At 38.3% G+C, this 27,606-nt stretch overlaps 1 protein-coding gene across 6 annotated transcripts in view; it reads left to right on the plus strand.

Annotated features, from left to right (window-relative positions):
- Positions 1–26,771, plus strand: part of LDLRAD3 (low density lipoprotein receptor class A domain containing 3) — a 112,191-nt gene extending 85,420 nt beyond the window's left edge. For 2 of the 6 annotated variants that reach the window (XM_065839510.2, XM_065839509.2), the window contains exons 5-6: positions 20,434–20,779; positions 22,412–26,771. In XM_065839510.2, coding sequence (XP_065695582.1) covers positions 20,434–20,779; positions 22,412–22,673 — 608 coding nt within the window. In that variant the 3' untranslated portion in view covers positions 22,674–26,771. The remainder of the gene's footprint in view (positions 1–20,433; positions 20,780–22,411) is intronic. The other 4 variants (XR_011739320.1, XM_071809093.1, XM_065839507.2 and 1 more) reach the window with 4 other exon arrangements.
- Positions 26,772–27,606: the final 835 nt, after the last annotated feature.

Here is a 27,606-nt window from a genome sequence, read left to right on the forward strand (position 1 = left end):
TTTGCATTCTGATCTCAAAATACTTACTTGGACTTCTGAATCTCTCTATCAAATGTTTTTTATTCTTATCTAAGAAAATATGAGAACATACACTCATCCCTTTTTGTATTTATACATTTTCATTCAGAATCAGTCCAGCAGTTGGTAAATATAAGTATCAGAATATAATTAAGTCACTCTTTTGCTTCTGCTATACAAGTAAATAATAATGAAGGGAAGTTTATCGGTTGTTTGTTATTCTTTGTCATTTTTTTCATTTTTTGCTTAGACGAGTAAGAAATGTATTGATTTGTGTCTCTTGAGAGGTTGAAGGGCTTAAGTAGCCTTTTCCTAGTGTTGCCATATGCTTCAGAACAGTCTAGGTATGTTATCCTCTGCTTCCAGTGAAGTCTTTCTGATTTTGGGGGGGTTGTTGTGTGCCTGTGTGTTTTGATTTGGTTTGGTTGTTCTTGTTTTAATCTGTTAGAAAGGCAGATTTTGGTTCTTTGAAATACTATTAATGAAATCCACTGCTCATGGGGAAGACAGAAATATCTGTTAGCTCACACAATGCAGTTAGCAAAGAGTGTTTTCACAGTGGTGTTCTTCAAGAGCTAAATTGGTGCTCATTCAGGTCAGCTCTTCTTGGAAATCAATGATATAGAAAGAGAGGAATTTTAGCTGTAAATCAGTGATGAAGACCAAAACATTAAGTATAGATGAGGTTTAACACAGAGAAGGCACTGAGGTTTTTCATTGGTAAAATGGCTTTTGTTTTTTATAGGGTCAGGAGAGGTTTTTCCCTGTTATTAATTAACAGCAGGAAGAATCATCTGGTTCTACAAAGGGTTTCTACTTGGAAAGTAATTTCTTTCTTAACATCTTCATGATGATCATGTTCACACTGTTCGGGTACGTCAGCCTCTGTTGACTTGAAGGCTGGAGTTTTGGGGATGACACAAGTGCTGTGGAGGTACTAGGGATAAGAGACTCACTGCTTCTTGATTTTGTGACAATCTAAAGGCTGTACATTTATGAGGATGCTCCTGCACCCCTGCATCTCGACAAAGAACAGCTTGTGAATTGTTTCAAATCTATATGTGCGAAGACATTTTTTCCTTTTGGCATCTCCAAAAGTTGTTTGAGTCTGAAAGGATGCTTCTAAACAATTAAAATTAAAATTAAGAGCTGTTTTCTGTTCTGAAAACAATTGTGATTTTGATATATTTATTTACATACTGAAAAGAATTAATATAAAAAACACTTCATATAAAATATGTGGGATATACAGTTCATTGATGTGAATTCTGTATTCAGTGTTGCTCATTGAGTTACTTCTGTTCAATTTATTTGGATAACTAAGTGAAGCAGTCCTCAAGTTACCCAAATTTAAAATGTATAAATAATTCTTTCATGGATAAATGTGGCAGAAATAGGTAGCTGCCACTTTAAATCATTAGCTCAAAGAGGAGGCCAGTCAAACTGAAAGTCCAGCAAATGAGGTCAGTATGTTGTGTGGGTTGAAAACATCATTACCTTAAAGAGTATGATTTTCTAAATAGAAAAGACCAAACAGAGGCTGGAACAATTATTAAAATTTATAACAGTCAATGAACAATAAAGCAGTTATCTATTATTGCATTTCCTCGTGGTGGACACACTTTCAAATGAATATGATTTACCACAGAGCGTCAGTACATAGCTCTGTAATACTAAGCTAAGCAAAAATACCAGCATTGCAGTAATCAAGTCTGAAGAGTGAAGATCTGATACTGACACTGTTTTTTTACTTACCTGACTGGGTGCTGGTGGATGCCATCCTGAGCTCCTCTGTGGTGTGTGGTCTTGGAATTGCCCTTTCACTTGAAACAGTAGTATATTATTAAAAGATTTGTACTAAGAGAAGTTTTGGGACTTGCATAAATTAGATTTGTTTCAATTCTGTGGAGGTTCAGGGGGAGGGAAGGAAGAGAAACAGTGAAGAAAAAAAAATAAAATTTCATAATTGCCAGATCTTGAGTTATTTTTTTGGTAAGTGGGTCTGCAGTGTATGTCATTAGGCACCAATTTCCATTTCCTTTTAACCCAGTTAGAAGCAGCACACATGCTGGCAGACCATGTGTTTTGAGGGAAAATGTGCTAAGAGGAAGGATCTTGATGTTACTGCTCTTGCTATCATTCCAGTCATGGGCCAGGTGAATTTTATATATAGTGCAGAGGAGAACTGGTTGAATCTTTTCCTTAGTTTTCCAAAATTAAGTATTGATCATCTTAAGATAGAAACAAGTATTGGGCATTGCAAAATGGAGCCCAGAGGTGAAGGAAAATATAGTTGTGCAGGCTTGTGTGTGTGAAGACATGCTCAGTAATGCATTGATACTGGCACGGTAAGTTAAATTCAGCCATACAAATATATACCTCAACTTAAATATTCAGTTGACAGCCCTTGGATCACTTGATCTGAGCAGGAGGGGAAGAGACTACTCCCTTCCATTGATTTCTAGATTGATTTCTGCCAAAGTATATCTTTTCTCATTCCCATGTCCTAGCTGGAAAGAATTAGCTAACCTGTACTCTACAAGATTGGTATCACGTTCAGATGGAGGCTTATTTCAACAGCATGGTATGTTAATAAACTGACTTTGCCATCGACTGAAAAATGAAATGTCTGTTGTATCAAGCTTCAGTGAGTGCTTGAAGTTCAAGGCTAATGTTGGAGCATGAAACTATGAAACTTTTACCGAATACTGATCAATGTGACAGTATTTATTCTAAGAATTTGTCAACCAGTCTTGAGATTTTTTTGTTGCTGTTTCAAAAAAAAAAAAAAAAAAAAAGAGAATGCTTGTTAAATTTCTTCATAGATGTTACTGAGGAGAATTCTCCGAGAAATCAATATTAGGATTTTCAAAATGTTAAAGACCTGATCTCAATACAGCATATTCCATTTAAATGGGTAGTAAATCATCTGGTATTGTAATTAATCTGGTGTAAATGAGATATTAGTGGCTAATTGGAGGCCTCTGATTGGTGTGGATATATATGTCTTCAGGGGCTGGGAAGAAATTTGCATGGCCAATTCTGCTGTGCAAACTCTTTTATTTGTTCTTTCCCACATTTGTTACCATGCTTTTCCTCCATGTCTGAATTTGGAAGCTCTCATAATCTAGAGCACTGTATAATACAACTAAAGAGCTCTCTTTGAGGGAGAGATATTTTGAAATTGTCTGCTAATCTCTGCTAGGAAAAATAAAGCTGAAACCAGCAGAGATAGTGAAAATTATATTTATTAATAAACAGATGTTACAAAACTCAAATATCCCTGCCTAATATTGGTGCAGTTATCTTGTACTGTTCTTTGTCAAGTCCCAATTCTGTCTCATTTTCTCACAGGCTTACTTTATTGTTTTGTGTTCTTGCATTCAGGTTGCAGTACAGCTGGTTGACAGATGAGGAGGAATTGCATTTGTTTTTCTTTGAACAAACTGTATTAATTAAAATACTTCCCACTGGGTTTGCAGTTTGCTGTAAGTAGCACATATCACTAGCTTTTAAAAAAACAACAGGATCATAATATTATTTTAGCTTAAGCGCTGTATGATTTAAGATGCACACAATAAGCCTGAGGCAGAACAGCAAACCTGGACACAAAACTCTGAGTGTCCCACAGAAGACCATTTTTTTGTTGATGGATAAGAGTGCATTAACTAAAAGGGGGAGGAAGTGACTTTTTTAATCAGCAAAGCAGGTTAACTGTTTGACCAGAGCAATCAAACATGAACGTTAATACAGCTTTGACAGATGTGTTCTTTTTTTATATACATGTCCATATATTACTGGAGCACAGGGTGCCGAGCATGTTTTCTTCCTGCCAAAATGCTTTCAGTAGTGAACAGAAGGCTTCATCCACAGACAAGTTGTGGCTTTAAAAGTGTATGTCTCTATATTTTGCTTCCTGCTTTTCAACCTAGGTCAGAATGTTCTTCTAGCCAGATGACAGCATTTGCTTGCATATTTTTAGGACATTTATGATCAGGAGTTTGTGTTGGAGTTACACTTAGAGCATGAGAAACTTTTGATCCACTAAGAAGAAACAAATCGATTTCTCTGTGAAGTGGGAAGGGTTGAAAGGAGAATTCCAGGATTCCTAGATCAATGCAGTTGACATATTCTGTCTGTGCTTCTATTCTGGCAGGGCAAAGCAGTTTGGCTTTTGGTTTCACACCTGTCTCTGGGATGCTCTCAGTGGGAGTTCGTTTACTCGAGATCCCCAAGGTGGAAGACTCAGTGCACAAACAGGATTAAATTCCACCAGAAATGTACCATTTGCATCCACTTAGCTCAGAAAGACCCAGGATGAACTGCTTTTCCCTTTCATCCACTATCATAGTTAGTAAAATCTTTGTCCAAGGGTATGGAACAGTTGCTGCCCTCCTCTTAAGGTGATTGAGAACAAAGCACCTTAAGAAGGAGTCTTTAACTTTACAGCTTCAGGCTATTTAGGTGGAAACCCTCTTTTCCTTCTGTTGTTTTTTTGGTGTTGTTTGTTGTTGTTGTTTTGTTGTTTTTGTTGTTGTTTTTGTTGTTGTTTTTGTTGCGTTTTTGTTGCGTTTTTGTTGCGTTTTTGTTGCGTTTTTGTTGCGTTTTTGTTGCGTTTTTGTTGCGTTTTTGTTGCGTTTTTGTTGCGTTTTTGTTGCGTTTTTGTTGCGTTTTTGTTGCGTTTTTGTTGCGTTTTTGTTGCGTTTTTGTTGCGTTTTTGTTGCGTTTTTGTTGCGTTTTTGTTGCGTTTTTGTTGCGTTTTTGTTGCGTTTTTGTTGCGTTTTTGTTGCGTTTTTGTTGCGTTTTTGTTGCGTTTTTGTTGCGTTTTTGTTGCGTTTTTGTTGCGTTTTTGTTGCGTTTTTGTTGCGTTTTTGTTGCGTTTTTGTTGCGTTTTTGTTGCGTTTTTGTTGCGTTTTTGTTGCGTTTTTGTTGCGTTTTTGTTGCGTTTTTGTTGCGTTTTTGTTGCGTTTTTGTTGCGTTTTTGTTGCGTTTTTGTTGCGTTTTTGTTGCGTTTTTGTTGCGTTTTTGTTGCGTTTTTGTTGCGTTTTTGTTGCGTTTTTGTTGCGTTTTTGTTGCGTTTTTGTTGCGTTTTTGTTGCGTTTTTGTTGCGTTTTGTTTTCCTTTGCAGGAGAGAATTTGAGAGTCCTTGGACTGTTCAAGGGGGAGAAAGAGGAAGGATGCTGCAAAAATGGCATGGGAGGAGGCAGCTCTGTATTCCCTCTTCGTCCTTAAGTGTGCCTTATGTATTTATATGTTGCATTGTATCAGAAAAGCATAAGCAGTATTGGACAAGAGATCAGAATTGCCATTTCCTGTTGCCTAGGTGAACTATTGAATTGCTAGGCTAGGACCTACAGCCTAGGTAGGTTCAGTAGCTTTTGGGAGATAAATGAACATGGATTTGAACTCCCTTGACTAGGTAAAATCACGGAACCCTGATTTCCTTTGCTATCAGGTGCTAGTGAAGGAGGATAATAGAAGAATACTGCTTATGTGATAAATGTCATAATGCTGCAGTTGTTATAGAATTAGCATGCAATGAAGAACACATAATATTTGTTCTGTACAATGAGTGTCAACTTTGGAGTCTCTGTGTAAGACGCAGCATTGAAAAGAAGGTGTGCAGCACAGAAATAGTCATTATTTTTCCTTCATCTCTACAGATTCTATTAGTTCAGTACTGGTTTAATTATTTTCCTGGATATGGTCTCTTGCTACTTATCCTTAAAGCATTGTGGTTTTGCTTCCAAAGGTAGAAAAACTTTACTGAAATTTGGCAAGGCACTGTGGAAGGGATGCAATTTCTCTGAGTCTACAGAGACTGACAAAGGTTGTAGAAAGTGTCATATGTTACACATTCTATGAGGTTTTTTGTCTAGACAGAGTATTAGAGTAGGGTTATAAAGATACTCAGGAACATCTGCAATTTTTAAATGCAAATGCAAGAGGACTGTATTATTAAGTACCTTCTCAGCTGTCAGTTGCTTTTCACTGAATACTTACATTTTTTAATAAATCCAAATGCCTGCAGTTGCTTCCTACTGAACAGCTTTGGCTTGTGTCCAGCTACTCGGGTATCATTAAGCAACTAATTGGTTTGGGTTTTGCCCAGATCCAGAATCATTGTCTCCACCTGACACATAGCCTTTTGAGATTCTTGGTCCAAAATCTTAGTGTAGAAAAAGAACTAATATGTACACAGCTTTTCCTTCACAGAGGACTGGAAATCAGGGAGGTGGGATTCAGATTGCTGACAGCTAGCCTAGAAGTCCCTTTGGGACACACATCAGGAGAGAACTTCTTACTGTCATCATGTTGGGTGTGTTCTGGGTCTCTTCTAAACCTTTGATATGAACAAGAAGTTCTTGTAGACATTCTGCTCAAGTTGACAATACTTGTTCTCAGTGTTTGATGGGAAACACTTTGTACTGATGCAGTGTGGCCTAAGAGACCCTTCAGTCTCTCAGTCACCTCTGCTCTCATTTCTGGCTCCCCTACCAAGGTGGCTGAGTGAAATGGTCGGTGAGAATAATGAGTAAGAGGAGAAAAATGTGAATCAAACCTCAAGATGTTTAGAGACTTCTGACATCTGGACCACTCTTACTGAGCTGACAAAGCTAAAGCCAAATAGGCCATTTTCCTATAACAGTGCATTTATTTCCATCATATATTCAGCTGCCATAGACCTCAGGTATGTTTGGATTAAACTTGTTAAACCAGTACTTCTTTGTGAGCAATGTTTATGATGAGAATGGTAATTAAACTGAGGTACTAGAGAATGTTTAGAGGAGGGCAACGAAGCTGGTGAATGGTCTGGAGCACAAGTCTTATGAGGAGTGGTTGAGGGAACTGGGGCTGTTCAGCCTGGAGAAAAGGAGGCTCAGGGCAGACCTTATTGCTATCTACAGCTGCCTGAAAGGCGGTTGTAGCATGGAGGGTTTTGGTCTCTTCTCTTGAGTAGCAAGTGATAGGACAAGAGGAAATGGCCTCAAGTTGCGCCAGGGGAGATTTAGATTGGATATTAGGAAAAAAATTTCACGGAAAGGATGGTGAAGCAGTGGAACAGACTGCCCAGGGAAGTGGTGGAGTCACCATCCCTGTAGGTGTTTAAAAGGCGTTTAGACAAGGTTCTTAGGGACATGGTTTAGGTTATGATTGGACTCCATGATCCTGAGGGGTATCTTCCAACCAAAATGATTCTAAGATTCTGTGATTTTAACTATGCCATAAGGGACAAATTACTGTGTCCAGCATCTTGCCAGCCTGAGGATTTTCCATTAGACTGAGGTCATTCTACTAATCTTTACTGGTTTCTAGGGGAAACAAGCTCATTTTAAACCACAGCAGTAATTAAATCTGCATGCCTGCTGGACCGATTTTATATTTAATTAAAGCAGAAGTATTATGGTGGAGTAGTTGAGATAAATGACAGCCAACATATACATGCTGACATAATCTGTTTTTTTTTCTTTTTTTTTTCTTTTTTATTTTTTAGGTTTTAAAATTTTTTCTTAGTGTAGTAGGTGTCATAATTGTTGGAAATATGCACTAGCCTGGAATGTGCCTAGCAGGTATTTTCCAAGTTTTGAATAAGAGCATGGAAAATTTCCATCAGATGGAAGATGCAGAGTACATAAAAACTTGCAGAATTTCACATCAAACCATATGTTGTATTTTTGTGACTATTATCTGTGTAATACTATTGTTAGCCATTAACAGAATGAAGAAGAAAAATTTCTTTGGTTAAGAAAATTGTAGACTTGTTTACAAAGAGCTTTGCAATTTTGTATGATTAGAAGTATTCAACTATAGTCAGTATATGAAAGTATGCAGCTGAATTTGTGTTTTGCTTCTCTTTTCAAATTGGACTTGGTAAACAAGTAGGGATTTTTTCCCCATTGAATTGCAAATTAACTGTAAAACAGAAATCATTGCTTTCTGACAGTGTACCAGTCTAGTTTGTTCAGAACCTCCTAGTTAATAATACACACGTAGCTCATGGGTTCAACAACTCTTTGACTACTGAGACAGAACAAATACTGTATTCATTTGCTTTACTGGTAAGGGACCACTAATCGTAGGTCTTTATGACGCTTACAGAATGTGTTTTCTTGGCATTCTTGGACTCTTGACCTTCAATGTCTTTTTTTTTTTAAATTATCTTTTTAGTCACTACCCATCCACTCTGGGAACTCACAAGGAATTCCTCTTGGCTATTAAGTTTACACATTCTTTGTAATATCTCCTTGCGTGATTATGGTGTACACGTGCTCCTGACCTGATGAAAGTTCCTTTCTGTCTCTTACTGTAGATAAGGTCCAAGACAGCTTTAACCCCGTGTCCTGACGTACAGCTTTGTATTGCTCAAGCCTTTTGCACTATAGTCACATGCTCTAAAAAGCAGTTTCCAACACAGGTAATGAGGTCAAGTGTCTGGGATCTGATTTTTGTTGCAACAAGATTTTGAAACATAGTGGACATGTTCCAGATATACTTGCTCTTACCTGTCTTTTGGAAGCTTTCATTTATTGATGTTGTATCATATCTGAGGTGTTCCTCTTCAGCCTTTTGCTTTTGAGAACACCAGTCTTCAATCTAGATAACTGAAATAATAGCTATAACGATTCCTTTCCTGGGAAGCCTACACTGTGGATCTTTGTGACAAATTTATTGTGGGCACATCTTTTGCTTTGTTGGAGCAACAGGAATTTTTGCAAAATTGATCAACTTGGTTTATTCCCTTTATGTAGTGATGTCTTGCTCATGGGGTGATTGCCAAGTAAAAGCTACACTTTTGAGAAGAACTTGCTTTCTGAAGAAGTCAACCTATAAACTGTCCACCTTGCGTTGCTGCAGCCTACTCTTTCTGATTCTTATAGTGAAGCCTTGAAGATTATAAAAGAAAATTTACCCATTGAGTTAGGTAAGTGGCTCACAGAGACTGTGGAAGAGTAAAGAACAAATGTTCTGTTTGCAAACTTCTTTTGTCCTTTTGAAAATGTACTAGCTGATTAGCAATTTGCAAGATTTCTTGACAGATGAAAAAACTTAAATTTGATTAAACCCAGCAAGATTGAAGCCTTGGCGTTAAGCTAGAAAAACTATTTGAAATAAGTTGACTTTCTTGTTGTTTTTGTTTAAACAGTAATTAATTATTTTAATGGGCCAAAAAGCTAATGTTGTCATTATTATAAGATACTAAGGACATGAGTTTAAATGAAAATAACCTTAATAGTAGATTGATTTACATGGGACTATGTGGTACGGGCCTCTGAAATGTCCTCTGGTTTGCTGAGACATGTTATTGGTCCTGTTTGAGCACCAGTTGCACTCTGGAAATTGCTGGGACCACTATCCAGGGCATCTGCATCTCACATCTGCTGTTATGGCATGGAATTCAGATGCTTTTTCGTAGACAGCACGATTTTACATTTTATAGTGTCCTTCATAAAAGGCGTATCCTAAATCAATAAAACACCATATGTACAATCGATGTGGACTACAGTAGCAAATTGGGAGACATTTTTAGATGCTTACTTACAGCTTTTAAAGACTTTGGCCTGTGGATTTAGAAGTTGGCCATGCACAGAATGCACTCTTAGGCAATTATTTTTCTAGACCAAGTCAGAATTTTTCAGGCAATACTTTTTTTGGTCAAGTAAAAATTTGGCTTTCCTATTTGATTCTTCCTTTTCCCCCACCTCTCAAGGGAAGAAATGTTTGTTACTTTTTTCAAAATTAATTGTAGAGCTGGACGTCTAAAATCATTAGTCATCCTTGAAATTTTAGGCTCAATGTTAGAACCACAGTCAAAGAAAATTCCAGGTTTGAGCTTGATGTAAGCTAACTGTGGTACTGATGGAGTACCCTGTGTCTCAGGGGATGACGTGCTAGTGGCATGAGATGCCAAGTGGCAGCGGGCACACGGAATATTCTTTGAAGAGTGTACAACTCACAAGCATATAATAAATATGTATTGGGTCAACACTCTTATTTAAAATGATAAAATTTATAGCACTTCTCTATGCTACATTGCTAGTACTTTATACTACATTACTAAAAGCAATTAAAAGAACATTTTGGTGTATAGCACCATGTGAGGTGGAAGCACTATGCTTACAAGAACACCTTGGTTTGAAAAATTTTAATTTTCAATTGAGCTTGAAAGGACAAAGTGCAAAATTAGCTAACTCACCATTAATTTCAGTAATAATTATGAAAAAAAATTCCAGGCATATAGATGATGAGAGGCATGGCATAATTAGTTGTGGAGTTTTTCTCTACTGTAATTACAGTCATGAATATGTATGAGGCTGTTTGAGGAAGGGAAGCACATCAAGCAATTGTATTTAATTAAACTTTTAGCTGGCTTAGTTATGGAGGCTGTTCTTTGTTTTAATCCCTTTAAACTGCTGTGAAACTCCCAAGAGTAGTTAACACCCCAGAGTGTGGAAATTACTTTTTAGGATCTGTTTTTCCTATGAAAGGTCTCCCAGATCATCTGTCATTTCATGAGTCGTAGGTAACCATTAAATTTCAATTTTCCACCTCTTGGAAGTTCTATGAAAAGCCCAATGGAAGCAAATTGCAGCTTTTTTTCTTTTTGTGTGTGTGTGTGTATTTAAAATGTTCAAAGAGATAGATGTGGAGTTGCACAGGTGAGCATGAAGTGGAGCAGCCATCATGATCTTTAGTAGTATGAGGGAAGAGTGACTGCTTTACGCAGTGATGTTTAGATCAGAGTCAGGCCCTTAGCTTCTAGAGGTCTTTTTTATGGGTTCTTTATCTATAGGAAGATAAATTAGCTGAAAAAATAGTTTGTAAAGGGAGTGAGGAGGTGAGAGGACTGTGTAGATGTGATTTGGTTTGGGTTTTTATTCAATATTTTCTAGATATTTGTTATGTTCCACTTAGTCTAGAACCCAGTGTGATTTTGTTAATTTTAAATTTTATTTCCTAATTCGTGTTTAATCCAGTTTTTCAGCTGATATATAGGCACATTAAGTCATACCACAGAGTGCTGGGGAAGGCAGTACTGAATTGCTCAAGAACAATAAAGTGCATCTTAAGAGTAAATCAATAAATCTACCTCCTTTATGATAGTAAAGAAAAAATAAATAATTCATTAAAGTGTGTATATCGAGAGCAGGGTATGGCTGAAGGAAGCTGGGAACTCCCATTTCTGATCCTGGCTGACAATTTTTAGCTCCTCAACTTTAGGTGAATAATTTTATTAATTTAAGCCTTGCTTTTCATGTATGGAATGTGTTTACCTGTCTTATTGGATTACTGTAACTTTTCTGTGATTTGTCTGAAAATACTCAAAGAAATCGTATAGTTAGTTATTTGTATTTGTACTATAAAGGAGTAGTAGTAAATGGTTTTGTTTCTTCTTGTTTGAAATTAACATGAACTCTATCACTGCTTACTGCAGGGTGATGATAAACCATGGCAGGTGCTCTCTGTTAATCCCCTCCCCCCTCACTAAGGAAAGGCAATAGGAGGAAAAGGGAGAGAAACTTGCAAGTTGGGCAAAGTTAAAAATGCTTTACTAGTGCTACTAATTAACAAAGAAAATAATACAGAATATACAAAACCGATCTTGAATTTCCTGGGGCAGTGCAGAGTTGCCCGTGGTGGAGCTGGCGTTGCTCCCACAGCTGCAGGGCAGGCACCCAGAAGTCCTGGGCTGGACTCTGCAGCAAACTGGAACTGGATTCAGGGATGCAGGGTCTGGAACCAGGCCTCAGATTGCAGGTGTATGACAGGCAGGGTCCTCCTCCAGATGCCAGCCATGGTGGAAGAGATCACCCTTGTGATCTCCCCCTTTTATAGGGTGTATGACGTGAATGGGATGGAATACTTAGTTGGTCAATTTTAGTCACCTGTTGTGTTCGTCCCTTCTTGCAAATATGCCCCTCTCACTTATGAGAGATTAGAAATTTATCAGTAACCTTGGCTACCATAGCCGTAAGTCTAAACCTGGGTCTCTTCTGCAGACTATTGCTACTGTTATCAGCTCCTGAGCAAAGACTGTCTGAAAAAACGTGCAGCCAAATTCAGAAAAGTGCAGTTACTTAGGAGAACTTAGCCGAAAGGAAAATTCACTAAAAGAGAAACTGGTCTTGTTTTTAACAAAACCAGGACAACTCTTAACCTTCTTTGTTTTAAGAATGATTTTTGAAATTACTGCAGATGCTCTTATGTGTCTGTGTATGGAAACGTGTCTCGGCTATTACAAAAGGTGCTCCCTAGAAGCTTTTCCCACATGATATGGTTATTCCCCAGCACATACTCTACATGGCCTCTCAGCTTTTGTTTAAATATAGTCACAAAATGTCATTTAATGTATTTTCTCTTCTTTCTGTGAAGTGTATCATTAAATTTGTCCTGCATCTATTCCCTTTTACCCTTGTTGCCTTTCTGGTCTGCCCAACAATGTAAAAATGAGTCACTGAACTTAATTTTTATAACTCACGGCTATTACAAATACTTAAATCATGTGTCCTCTTGCTCATATTTTCTCAAGACTAAATAAATCATTAATTTTTCTCTCTCAATATTTAAACCCGGTTTTCCCATTCATCATCTTTGTTTCTCATGATGTACTCTCACCAAACTAATTTTGTTGGGTTTTTTTTCAAATATGCTGGCTAAAAGAGGATGCCAGCATTCAAACGTGGTTCCATTGGGCTTTTGTAGAATCATGCAACAATACATTTCATATAATTTGCTTGTGGTAAGACAGTTTTCTATTAACCTTCTTTACCACTGCTATGCTTTAGATGAGTATTCTGTCAGTAAAGGTTCATTTTTATGTGACACATTAGCTAATTCAGTGCCTTTTAAACTATGCTTAGCTATACTAATCATTATTATTTGCCTCCAGTCTTTCCACACAGAATGTTAACTATAAGTATGCTACCAAAAGTCTCTTCATTTGTCCTTGCATACAGTACTTATCTTGACACAGTGATTAAGAATTATGATTCTTGCCTCTTAATACAAACTTCAAAATACTTTTTTCTTTCTTGCATTGTACACGTGCTTTTCGTATCAAGAATTGCACAATTCAGTATGACTAGTTCAGTCAGTCAGTGAGCCAGGGTCAAAGGGAAAATAAATGTTTCCACAATCTCTGTGGAAACAAAAAGCAAGACTTCATCTTCAGTGAGAATAACATCTGGCACTTTCCCATTCAATGGGCTGTGTTTAGCAATGCTGAACAAACAACCTTTCATGAACTGCAGCAATTGTCATTATTCTGTAATTAAAGATTTTTTTTGCTTAATCTATTTATATGAAAACTTGCTGAAGTGAAACCAACATTTTTATAATGCATATTTTGAAAAGAGGAATGAATGTTCTGGATAAAGTCCCAGGTACTATAATATCTTGATTTACTGTCTGCAGTGTTATGCTGAGTCCATCCACGGAAGAAAGCTATCCAAGTTTTCTCTACGCATTATGAATGCATGGGCAGCTTCTAAGGCTTGTAGATTTTTTTTAAGGTCACCTGGGAAAAAGCTTTTGAAGGTGCTGGGGTCCATCAGGGCTGGTCAGTTCTAAAGTACCACATCCTAAAAGTCCAGTAGCAGGCAATTCCAGAATGTCAAAAGTCGAGCAGTCCAGAAGTGCTACTTAGATCAATATTGGAGTGATCCTCAATTGCATTGGAGTAACACTTTAATTCTCTCCTTGGCTTCCATCCAGCTACCAAGCCTGGACCTTTTGTTTCCATGCTTGATGGCAGATTTTGGCTTTGCAGGTTTTTATATTGCTGCCACATTTATTCTAGAACTTCAGTTTTCATGGCAACTGCTAAGTATTTCTTAGTTCTCTATTTATTTGCTCAGTTTGCTGCTTTCCTCTTTTCTTTTTTTTTTTTTTTAAATGTTTAAACTGTGGTGTGTGAAGTGCATGGAATAATTATCCTACACTGCAGAAGATAAACAGGAGGGCATGTGAGAGGTGAGGCTCTTGGTCTTCAGTCTGATGACTCAGCTGCTTTTTCAGCAGCTGCAAAGACTTGAAAGCACTGGTTTTGTAACATGTGATCAGGATGAGAAGTTTAAGTCTGAGAAGGAAGCCATGAATAACACACTCATTTTGATGCACTAAATGAGATGTGATGAGACTGCTGCTAATTCTGCTGACTAATACTGTCTGGAGGTTTATCTGTATCTTGCTGACTACTTGCGTAGACTTATAACTATATATAGTTCCAAGTTTTCTGCTTAGCTTTAAATTCTTTGGAACAATGGCTGTCATCTTTTCAGAGCCTGTAGAGTACATTATACAGAGAAATCCTATTTCATTGCTAGAGTTCCAAGGTGCTACACCAAAAACCAATGAGAATTTTAAAAAACCTATATGGATGGATGGATAAGTTCTCTATATTGAGATGTCCTATTCTGTTTGTGCAGGCAAGATCATGAATGTCTTTTCAGTCATCTGAAAAAACAGACAAAGACAGAGCACCTAGTGGAATTTAGACTTAATGACTAATATTTAAAACATGCTTTTCAGGAAAATGTTGGTCTTGTCAGTACAGAAGAACTTGGGAGAATGGTCAGAGAGCCCAAGAACATCATTATCTGGTTTTCAAGATGGGGACAACAGGGCAGGGAGCCAGGCAGATGTGGAGAAAATGACGCGATGAGCAACTTCAAAAGCTGGAAATAGAGCTGCCCTCTGCTCCCACTTCGTAGCTCAAGGGCTGTGCTGGCTGCTGTGGTTCTGGTCCATGGATATTAAGGACATTTTTGAATAGCACAGGTTAAAACATTTCAAGCCAGTACATTTGTGCAGATCAGTGGTTGGATGTGAAGCCATCAGTGTTGTAGATGTGCCTGGAAAGAACCTGGGGTTTCATCCTGCTGCTTTTCCAGAAATGTTATCTGTTTACCAAGTACCTGGTAAGCAAAAATGTAATGATATTGTGTTAGTTTGGTCAATTCCCATAGATAAGGTCTGTTTAGTACGTGCAACACATCTGTTAACAAATATATCTTCTGTGTGTGGAACGGAGAAACCCAAAGCAGGGCAGAAACACACTTCGAATGCAGTTGAAAACATCCTTGTCTTTGATGTCTAGGGAAAATACGAAGCTGCTTGGGGAGGGGAACAAATGGTAACTGAGCATGAAACTCCATGAAGTCAAGGTGCTGTGTTCTCTGTGTTAGATCTTGTTTATAGCTTGGAGAAGGGCAGTAGGGCAAAAAAGAACTGCATTAGAAAGGAAATCACTAGAATAAAGAATATTCTGGAAGTCCAGTGCACAAAATCTACATAAGACATATTTTAGTGGAACATAAACTCATCAAGGATGAGAAATTGAAGAGGTTTTTGACACTTAGCTGCATGCCCTAGGATCTCCTGGCGCAAAAAGTAAATAATGTGTAGAGGCTCTGCCTTTCCCTTTTTCATTTTTGTGGCTTTAACCTTCCAAGCTGCAGCTCTGCTCTTGAATTAGTTGGAATTTCAATGTGTTGTTACAGTAGCGTCTTTGTTGGAGATGGACCGTGACTTGTGCTCTTTAAGGCTACAGATGTCTGCTCAGATTATGTATTTGAAAAGCTTTTTCTCTGATGAACTGTGAAAAGCCAGGCTTGAGGATTGCAGAAAATAAAATAATAGCCCCTCTTTCCTGTGTCTGGCAGACTTAATGCAGTTACTCTCCAATCTTTTTAAAAACTTTGAGACAGCACATTTGTTCACAGTCAATAAGACAGCCCTCTGAGCACAACACATTGTTTCCTTTATCAGTGTTTTCCTACATGATTAACAAAGCTTTTTACACTCCAAAAATCTCTAGTCTGCAAATTCAGCATTTCCCGAATAATAGGGTTTAATAGGCATAATTGCCATTGATAAACTTTATACGTGGCATGATTAGAAAACAGATCTTCTCGGGGGGGGGGGGGGGGGGGGGACGGGGGGGGAGAAGGCATGAATTTAAGCTAAAGTAGCTTGCCCACTCACCTTTTCTTGTGAATTTGCATTTCATAGCACAGCAGACAGAACTTTTTAGCCAGCCTGGATGATACCTGCTTCTTCTCAGAGAAGATGAATTATCAAGAAATTCAATTCAGTGACTTCTGTGATGTGTAAATGTTTGCTGAAAGTTACTAGAGCAGAACTAAAGAGTAATGGCTTTTTATTTCTAAAGTAGTTGTGCATGTCCAGCTAAGACTTTTCAGGTGTTGTCATCTTTCGCTTTCTCCCTATTACGATGTGCACAACAAAATGGATCAAGGTTCATTGGGCAATCTCAGCTAGGTACCTGACATTCCCTTCCACACCTCTGTATACTCACCTGGCTCTACAAAAAAAACTGAGTGTTATCAAGGAATTACCAAGAAGTTACTAGTTTCAACATGATCAGATATATAGTAAGATGAAGAAAAAAATTGATGTGAAAGTCTCTTGTATGTGAAACTGTCTCATAGTTCTGCTACTTTTGTTTTAGCTGTGCTATAGAGCAGTTTTCTTGCTTAGAGCATTATTTTGAAGACCACTAAGGGCAGTTTATTCATTTTCCTTGAATGGGAAATGCACTCTCCAAAAGCTACAAGCCAAGCAGTGCTGATTGGCTCATGTAATGTTCCTTTCATCTTTTGTGGGCTTGCATTTACTGACCTGGCTAGAAAGTGGGGGTTAGATGCAAGTTGGTCTTTCTTGGTTTAAACTACACCACAGCAGAAGCAAAACACCTTCATTTGTGACCATCCCCTTAAGATCATGTCTTCTTGGCCCAGAAACCCCACCTGTAAGGCGAGAATAAGGTTGTTATGGTGGTGGAAGAGGACTTTGTTTTGATGATACCTGAGTCTTCCTAGGCAAAACTCCATCTCAGATACAGTGCACTCTTTGTCTGTTCCTGTAAAGGTATAAAGACATGCATGTTTAGGGAGATGGATTGTTTGCATGGGGAGAGTAAGTACTCAGCACTGCCCAGGCCACAAGAGCAATCATTTGACAGATAAATCAAATTCTTTCCTCTTCACAGGGTATCTGTAGTCCTCAGCTGTATCTGTACAGGGTATCTGTAGTGCAGCTCCATGTTAGACACAGGCTATAACTAGCTGAACTGATAGAGATGCTAATTCAGATTCCAAAAGCAATATTGTGTTGGCCAGTTCAAAGGCTGCACCAGATAGCACTATTCGAAAAAGCACAATCACAGCTATACTTCTGGTTCAGAGATCTCTATACAGACCCACAGTCCCTGATGTAGCCATGCCCTTAGATTGCCCTTGTTCTCAGAGATACAGTGAACTAATTGGGAATATAAGCAACAGATACAAAAACCTGAAAAGGAATAGAGAGTGAGGGGAAAACAAATGATGTTACATTAACCACAGTAATCCTAAAGCTCCAAAACAGCATGTTAACTGCAAATTTACACAAGGTCTCTGCAAGGTATGTGGGTTGTTGTTGTATGAAAAGAATCATAAAACCAGATAAAATAGATGTTTTGTTCCAGACTGACTTAAAGCTGGTCACCATATCAAATCTGGCTTTTGACAAAGTCTTTTTTCTTCAGCCACATAGTTTGTTGGATTTGTGGAGGCTTTTCATGCAGGACCTAGAATATTGTGTCGTAAACAGATGGATAACCTTAAAAGTTTAGAAAAGAAATTGACATATAATTCACTTATCTCATTTTTCTTCCCTTTCAGTAAGATGGGACTGTACTGCTGCGGAATGATCCCAGGTTAACAAATTAGGTCGAGTCAAGTCTGCAAAGGCATCTTGTTCTCTGTCTTACACCAGTGCGCTGCAACCAGTGAGCCAAGTTTTGTGGTCTTTTATTGGGATGTCATAATACATATACCTTCCTTGCACTAAAGAATTGCAGGTAGTGGTATTCATCCATGGGTCATTCGTTGCAAATAAACTTGTTGATATTTGCATAAAAATTATCTGCTTGTCACTATACTTCCTACACTGGACCTTGTCTATGATATGTGGCATTAATGAATTTCTCAGCTGGTGAATTTAAGGAGTATATTAAAGAAGCTACAGTAATATGTGATGAGCTGTAATTAAAATTATTACTGCATTTAAATTCCTTTCCTCCCCTTCGCTTTGATTTACATTCTTCCTGCAGACTTTATTCACTTTGTTGAGTGAACCAGACCTAGTGTTGACTGGCAACAATGATTTCTGCTTTCTCTTCTGCATAGTTGTATGGGGGAAATAAATTTAGTAAGTATCCTCACTGAGATGTGACAGTAGGTATCAAGAAAACTGTGGTATATCTTACCTAACTAATGCATAAGTTATTTATAGTGATGCTGGAAAATGTGGTTTGGTGTTTTAACAGTGGAAGTGAACTGCCAAAAGCAAATATTGGGAGAAATACCCAAAGCATCTTGATGCAGAACAGTGGGTGCTTGAGGAAAGTTCTTTATTGTGCCAGACACAGTCAGTGACCAAAAAGCAGTTTTAGTTGTTAGCTGAAAGAAAGGAAAATCGTATGTTAAGATTTACTGTCCCAGCCTTCTGCGGTAGGAAATGAAGAATTTGGATGAATCATGCTCTTGTAATTCTGTGGATTTTGGAGGTCAAGGGATTGGGATCATTTTATTTGTTTTTTACTCAGCCTCTCATTTTTCTTGAGGTAGATGACTGTATTGTACTAGAATAGTATTTTTCTTATTGAGGCTATAAGGAGGTACAGCCTGCACAGAAATAGAAATTCTACACAAAAAAAGAAAACAGTATTCAAAGGCTGTGTGACCTAGTGAACAGGGTGCTGAAATGGAGTTGCGGGAACATAGTTCTGTGGTGCTGACACTGGCCTCGAGTGTGGCAGAGTCACATCAGTGTGTTTATGCCATTTTGCTTCTCTGAGCCTCTTTCTTCCTTTTCATTTTGTTTCTCTTTATTGTGTTTCTTCAAAAGATTTTCATGGAGTTCAAGATCCGTTCAGTTGTTGTCCATTACCTTTGTGCTTCTCTGGGCCCAGAACCCAGGCAGGGTTCTCCTCTATTATGGCTCTGAACAAATCCAACTGTAACTTCTCTTACAAGTTTGGGTAACTTTGCCACTTCCTCAGTGCCTTCTGCAAGTAAAACACGTACTACATTGTTGGAACGATAAAGGACTCAGCATTTCGATTCAATGTGAATCACGCGAAGCCATTTATTACAGAAACAAGCCTCCTCATATATGCAACTATTCTCTGATCACGCATCCACGCTCCAAGCATGCATTCGCTAATTGGATATTGTCCATGTTCACGGGCTGTCTACGTGCGGAAGTCTCACTGCTAATAGGTCCGTTGATTTACACCACGTTGGGGCCTTGTTATTTCGGAGTTGCTTCTCTCCCATGGCAGGTCCTGTTCCCAGCCTTGAAATTCCTGGCTGGTTCAGTAGCAAATCTCCATCTAACAGCAAACCCTCCACACTACATTCTTTCTAAAGTACCTCTTCTGAGCTGGTGTTCTCATCATCCCTATAATAATGCTGTTTAGGGTCATGCTCCTGCTCCCTGCTACTCAGTTACCAGTTCCAGCCATTCCTTTTACCATTTCCATCTCAAACTGAAGCTCACTGTGTGATCTTCCATGCCCTCAGCCCAGCTCCTGTTTTTCTTTTCCTCATTCTGTCCTTACCTGTTTTTTTGTTTGGTTCGGGCTTGTTTGCTTTGGTTTGGTTTAGGTTTTTTTGTTGTTTGTTTGGTTGGTTTGTTTCTACCATTTGCTTCTTTCGCTGCACTCTTTGCTTTTAGACTTTCACGTCTCTTATTTTTAACACATCTACCAGGCCTACATTGTAGGTTTTGCTGTTCCAACATCCTTTCTTCTTTTGAATTTTTTCCAGCAGGAGGTCTTCTGATCACTAATATCCAAATAACCACCCTTTACTGAGCAGCTATCTGTATTTTCTCCCATACTTACTTTGGACTGTTAGATCTGTGGAGCAGGAGGTAGTTGCTGCCTTTCTTTATAAACTCCATGTGAACTTGGACTGCACTGCAAGTTATCATCATTGAAAGTGAAGATCAGGACTTGTATATCTCTGATTTTAGTGTGCTTTGCTGGGTACAGCTGATATGCTGTGCTTATGCTTCAGAACTGGGTGTCTCACTTCTGGAAACAAAAAGTTATGGCTGATAAGTAGGGATAGGGGAGATGAGAGTGCATGTGCTTCCTACTACGGTGTGTGTTTTTGTCTCTTCCTAGTTTGTCTGCTGGCACTTTTTGTAGGTCAGGATGGACCGAGTAGTAGTCAGCCATCTGATTTGCAAGCATATGCTTTTAATAAGCTAATTTTTCATAATCCAAAGAAAAGGGGAAAACTTGTTATTTTTCACACAGTGCATTAGCAGAAAACGCAGCGTATGTGAAGTAAGAGCACTTTTATATTTGAAACAAATCGGAGGTTTCCTTTTGTCTTGCAGAGGTAGACAGCGGCCAAGATTACGTGACCTCAGAAAATCAGCTGCTCTACTACCCTAGTATTACCTATGCTATCATTGGTAGCTCTGTCATTTTCGTACTTGTGGTGGCCTTTCTTGCCTTAGTCCTGCATCACCAACGTAAACGCAACAACCTCATGACCCTGCCAGTGCATCGGCTGCAGCACCCTGTCCTGCTGTCCCGGCTGGTGGTCCTCGATCACCCACACCACTGCAGTGTCACCTACAATGTCAACAATGGGATCCAGTACATGTCCAACCAGGCCTACCACAGGCCAGTGGACTTGGACTCTCCGCCATCCTATACAGAGGCTGTGCTTGACCAAAGGTATGTACAGGACCTGGTTCTGTGGTCACCAAAGTTTCATGCTACTGGTTGCAGCTCTGTTAATCTGTGCCTCTGCTCCCCATTTATCCTTATTACTGCTTTTGACAGAAGTACAACGTTGCAATTCTGTCACATACATAGGTCCGAATTTGGGTAAATTTGAGTTTCTCTGGCATATGAAAAATTCATGTTCCTCAGGTCCCCCTACTGTTACTGATATTATAGGGATTTAAGGCAAACTTAAGTCATGTTCTCTTAGCACATGTTGTTGGTAGTACAGATTTTGAGGATGGCAGGAGAATGCAGAGAAATGCATCACTTGGCTAGTAGTGATATCCTCTGCTAGGCTGGAATCAAAACATGAAAACTGAATTTAGAGTTTTGCAAAAAAAATCTAGGTTGTAGCTCATAGTATTTTTTTTTTTTAATTATCTTGATCATATGTGGTAAGTGTATAAAGGTAAGAGGTCTTCAGTTCTTGCATAAGGAATTTTACAGTCCCTCTGCTCTGCACTAGTCTCCTTTTGCCAATAGAAGAAAAGAACATGACTCTGAAATGTAAAGCATTGTTCTTATTTTAAATGGCTGAAAGTACTTTGAATTCTTGTGTATGGGTGTGGTTTGGGTTATGGTATTTTTGTGGTTAAGACACGGGGTTTATTTTAGATAATTAGCCTTTGTTTTAACCTGTCTGTAAAGTCTTTCCACACAAAATTCCTAGACTGACATCTCCTGTACATGAACAGGACATGGTATGAACTTTAATGATCCAGATTTTTCACTGTCACCCTTTCGATATTTTTTTAGGATGAACTCTGGGATCTAAGAATGATAGTATGATCATGTACGTTCCTATTCTCTGATGCATTTGGCAGCAGCTCCTTGTCTTAATGTAGACATCATAATATCTTTTCATTAATAAGGACAACAAAATGAGCAGCTCTGAGGATTGTAATCACTTCTCACACGCACTGATACAAAACATAAGCAATTTCAGAGCTGATTGCTCTCAGGAGCTATTTATGAATCTGCTAAACTCTTCAGTCTCTTTACTTTTTTACTGTCAGAACCAGAAACAGTTTTCTTGAATCCTGTAGTTGTCTATGCCTACTTAGCAGTTGCTCTGCATGTGATATCTTGATAGTAAAAGTGATTTGTCATGTGGAGAATTCGGTTTGTTGTTTATTTGTAAATCATAAGCCATTAATCTTTGTCACACAATGGAGGTTTCCTCAGAGCTTTCTTGTTTTCACAACATTATCTGTAGGTGTAAATCCACTACTTACCTCATGTCTTTTAAAGTGCTTTCTCAAGTTGCATAAATGCTATATACAGGACAAAGTTTTACTTCTTTGATTGTAAGCTGAGATTTGTTGGAAGTGCGTACCCATGAAAATCAGAGTGTTAAGCAGGATGTAACTAGCTATGTTGCATCTTGACCAGAAACCTTGCTGCCCAGTGGTCATGTGGATGTTTTGGATAATGTAGGCAGGTCTGTTTGAGATGTTCTGAGAGATATCATGGAAAGGCTAAGAAATACTGTTTGGGTTTTTTTTTCCTGATTGGAAAACGATCTGATTTCTTCCATACAACTATTTTCAGTAACCTCTTACTATGTTGTCTATCTTACAGCAGACCTCCTTGGTTTGACCTTCCTCCACCGCCTTATTGTTCTGAATCTGAATCCCCTGATCAGCCAGATCTTCCTCCTTACCGATCTCGGACAGGAAGCTTGGTGAGCACAGATGCCCCCATGACAGGAAGCCCTCTGGGCACAGCTAGCAGTTGGACAAGAGACATCCATGACAGTCTGGATGGCAACAGAACTCTTCTCGAGAGGACAGCAGATCAGAGTAATTCTCTGGTCAACCACATTGCTGAAAGAGAAGTGTAACTGCTTCAGGATTTGGAATAGCAGGAAGGTATTTACTTTTTCAAGTCTGTATAGGTTAATCTGCTAATAGGTTTCAGGGGAACATGAATCTAAATGATGACTTGATTTGAATCCAATTAGTATTTCAGTTCAGCATTTTGGGCTCACCAAAGACAGCTGTGAGAGCTAAACCTATAGTCACGTCAGCTCTCCACAATATTTCTGCAAGCAAGTTCCAGTTCAGACTAATAAGAGAAACATCAGTGCTATGTCAAAGAACTGATGTGATGTATTTCTTGGGCTATTTACTGTATATGAATGTGTATATATGCATGTATAATATATAAAAATGTTGTGCACAAGAACTGTGCCAGAAAGACTGCTGTTTTCAGACTGCCTCCCATCCTGCTGACATATGAACGGTTTGTTCTTACTGCCCGATGCCAGCTGGTGGTTGTTGAAGCACATGAGAGGCAGTCTTTCTGCTTGGAGGTCTGACTCTTCATTCTGGAACATTCTCACTGTGAATGTAGTTTTCAAAGTTTAAGCCTGTGAGGATGCAGCAACTCTCTTAACTGAGCAAACGAGAGTTTTTTCCCAGATGGTAATATCTAGGCCAAATTTGCATGAGTTTTCTCAGGAACACCACAAAGGTTGACTTATCTGTCAGACTTCAAGACTGAGTACAGAGGCACTGAAGCATCTCAACAAATCAGCGCAAGACTTCTTTTCAAGTGTGGCAAAACAACATTAATCCACGTGTTCCTTCTTAAAAACAAAGAAAAAGAAAGACAATGACAACAAACAACTAAATAAAAAAAAAAAAAAAGAAAAAACAAACTCAGCTATTTCTTGAACACCAAAACCAGCCTGAGGCAAACACTTATCACGGAAAGCTTTAGTGTGAATGACTAGTTTGCTATACTTGTTAAACAACTGAAAGCAGGTCATGTAGTGAAATGCGCTGGACTTGTTGACCCTGACTACAGCATGTATGCCTACGTGCATGGATACACATGTTTAATACTATGTCTATGTATGTAAGTAGTGTATTTCATAGATTTAGTTCTACTGCACCAGTAGAACTGTGAAATGTCAAAGTTTCACTTAGGATTTTTTTTTTTTTATGGAGTTTGCCATTATTTGTGTTCATTTGGTTGAAATTCTAGCTTCTACAGTAAGCCAGAATTATTTGTGTCTGTTTTGTTCTAACTCTTAGAATGGTCTCCTGTGAAGTGTGTTTCAGTGCAGTGTTGAATCACCCATGTGAAAGCATCTCAGAGGTAAAGGTATTCAGAGGGGCAAGAGGGAAGGCAAGCAGTAAATTTAAATGCCACTGCAGTCCTGTGCTTGTGCTCAGTATACAGAAAACAATGCAGTGTCTTTCTTTTGTCCAGAGGGAAATTTACCTTGAAAAATTATTTGTATTTGTCTGTCAGACACATTTCAAATTCCTCATTCCATGTAATGAACATGAAATGAAGGAAGCTAACTGCCCACACCCTCTACTTTCTTCCCATCTTTATAGGGTAACTTCTTCTACCCAAAGGTTATGCTCAGAACCCAAGCATTTTTGAGCTTGAGCTTGAGTGTCAGTAGGGTAGTAAGTTGAGTTTAGTCTCAGTTCCCACACATAGACCTAAATTTTTTTGTGGCCTTTTTTTTTTTTCTATTTCCAGCTCTGGCGTCTACTGCCATGGTATGTAAGAGATGACACAGTGGGGAGCACTGGAGAATTCTAATGCTGATGGGCTTGGCTGACTTTGGAAGCAGATCAACGGCAGTCTTTTATTCCAGGCTTAAGCAGCTTGTCTTGAAGTGTGTTGGTGAAGATGCTCCTAGGTCCTTGTAAAGCAATGTACAAGATAGGGCCAGATTTCATCCTTGCTGGGAGCTAAAGCAGTGTAATTATGCTGTCCTTCACAAAGCAAGATTTGGCTAATTAATGACTCCATCCAACTTAATAAGCAGAAGGTTTCCATTGACACTTCGCAGACAGTTATTCTTTATTTTACAAGTAGGTTAAATTTGAGTACATAGTTGAGCTAATAGTGAAGGTGGGTGCAGGGCTGTCTCCTGTGAGCACCGAGCCCCACTGTCTCTTGCATTTCATTTAGGCTCTGCTTGGCCTCTTTAAGAGAGCTATGTAATCCTGTATCAGAATTAGCCTAAACATTTTTCTGTTACAGTTTTTTAAACACTATGTTTGACTTTAAAACATACTATTGAAGAGTTTGCAGTAGTTTCATTAGAATTAGGCATCTTTTTAATTTTAAAGTTGCCAAAGGCTGTATTAGTGAAATTAAATCATTGTGTCCAGTGTAACTTACATGGCACATATCCTCACGCAATCTTTCCATGGGGGACTGCATTTTACCACGTGTGTTCTAAGACACCAAGGTGTGTGCAAACCAAATACTGTTTGCCTATGGCACCTGAAAAACACTGCCTTGCATTCCTAAGAGGTGGGAAAAGAGTGGACATAGCCTACTTTTTCTGCCTTCTGTGTCAGTCGCTGTCATATATGTATATATGTTAAAAAAAATACTCTTTCGGGTTGTATATATTCATGTAACTTTTGCATAAAGATAATCCATTTGGACTTCACACACACAAAAAAAAAAAGGAAAAAAAACATTCTAAATGGTGTGAAGTTTTCCCTTCTGGCTAAGGGTGTACTTATCTTTTTATACGAATCTTTTAGTTTTTGAGAATACAATTTACAAAAGGAGATTGTGCCTTTCTGGTTGAATGTTGATTTGGTGGGAGGTTGTTTAACTACATTTCTGGATGTTGTTACATATCATTGTCTAGAGATCCAAAAAGATAAATAAGTCTTGTCTTTCACTTTTTTGTTATTTATGGAGACCACAGAAATTTGAGGAGTATCTCGTCCCAAAAAGGCATGCTAAAATTTTAAGGCGGATTTTCATCTTAGTTTTCTGGTTTGTAGAACAGATTTGCTAGCTGGTTTCTTTGGAAATTGCTGTAGTATCACACCAAAATGGTTTATAACGTGTCATTTCTAGTAGTGTTAATACAGCATTATACTGCATTATTGAGTGGACAGATATTAATATATTTGATTTCAACAAAACAATTTGAAGAAATTACTATTTGAGGTAAATAAATTTCAGGAGTTTTGAGTATCTGTAACCTCTGCTGAAGAATGCTGTATATTTAAAATTTGGCCATTAGTGAATCCACTTGACAATAACCTGAAGTTCCTTCTAAGGCAAATTACATTTTACTTCTTTGGTATTTTGCTAGTGGAAAACTGGCATTAATGTATTTAATAGAGAGCCTGTGAATAATTGTTTTTACTTTTCATCTACAATGACATACATGACAACACTGAGTGCTTTGCGATTTTTTAAATAGCTGCATCCATTCTTTCTCTCCTTTAAAGTCAAATCAGTTTTATTTACACCACTTCACTTTGATACAGCTAATAGGGCCCTTGTGATACATATAGAAGCTGGGTGGAGAAAAGAGACAATGACTCTCATTTTCATTAATGCTGCAGGTTGTTAATCTTGTGTGCTTTTTAGACATTTTAGGAAAGACAAATGGTTTTAGTAGATAAGAAAAACTGTTGACAATGAAAAGGCTAGAAGAACACTTCTGAATTTAATTTTTAATGAATATTTAAAATTGTGTAAATGAAGGAAGAATTTAATGCTGTATTTTTAACATGGTGATCAGATGGCAAGTACTGTTCCTCACTGTCACTCCTCGGAAGCTATTTTGCATATAATGCCTGAACTAAAATAAGACAAGCGCTCTTCTTGCAGTTTGTATGAGATCTGAAATATTTTTTTAGTAACACAAGGCTATATTGCACCCATGTACTAAAATATGTGACTCCAGAAAAAAATTCGATACCGTGCTGGATTCTGCCTGAATGTAGCCCAGTACAGGACTGTGGCCTTCATTTGTCCATTATTTTTCTGATTTGGGGGGTTTTGTCAACTTGAAATTGAGATGTTACATAAGGGCTTTAGTGGAGCTTCTCTATTGAAACCCACCCTTGTCTTAAACTTTTGTAAACTGGAAATCTTCAAAAATGTGTTCTGTATTCTTGAATAAAGTGGATGTTTTAATACTGTTCACAAGCAATGATGTCCCCCACTTTGTGAAGTCTCTGTTGTTTTGGTTTTATAGCCTCCTACCTGAGGCTTCATCCAGCTGCTTTTGCAGTCAATGTTAAGCTTTGTTAAATCTGTGTGGGTTTAAAACATATTTTTAAAAGGAAATTCTTTTGGAAATCCACATGTACATGTGTGTATAAAAATATACTGATACATATGTCTCTCATTTTGCCCTTCTGTTTGTATTATCAAAGATGAGGCATCTGAAACAGTCATATTTTGTTGTCTGCTTTGTAGCAAAGCTCTAGAGGCTTCAGCAGAGATTGTTACTCTGCTGGTTGCTGCATGCAGATTTACTAGCAGAGCTAAGGGGCCTTTAGCATTAGCTTCTACCTTCCCCTCTCCACCTCCCACTGATGTTATGAGCCCAACATCCCTGTTTATCTCCAGGTCCATGACCCATGTGCCAGACACATGAGCAAGATCTAGGATGCTCTTGGGGAGGCTGCATGTCTTGCTGAAGTCCCATGTCAGGGCACTTCCCCCAGGCACCACCACTATCATGGGAACCATCCAGCCCTGCTTGACATCTGGATCATAGCCACTCTTCTTGTGAAGGTGGCTCACTAGAGACAGTCTTGTCACTCAAAGGACTAGCATTAAGAAGTACACCTTATGTTACAAATTTATTTCCACAGAATAAGGAAAATGGGTTCAACTGTTACATCTCAATATTTCAGTCAGTATTAGTGTATAGAGGTTGACATATTTAACTTCCATGACTCATCTCCATTTGCTGCCTTCACAAATGCATGTCAGTTTTGTCATTATTTAAGTCACATACCCTCACTGAAATTCTCAGA

The sequence above is a fragment of the Patagioenas fasciata genome, chromosome 5, assembly GCF_037038585.1.
Source record: "Patagioenas fasciata isolate bPatFas1 chromosome 5, bPatFas1.hap1, whole genome shotgun sequence".
NCBI classification, from domain to species: Eukaryota; Metazoa; Chordata; class Aves; order Columbiformes; family Columbidae; genus Patagioenas; species Patagioenas fasciata.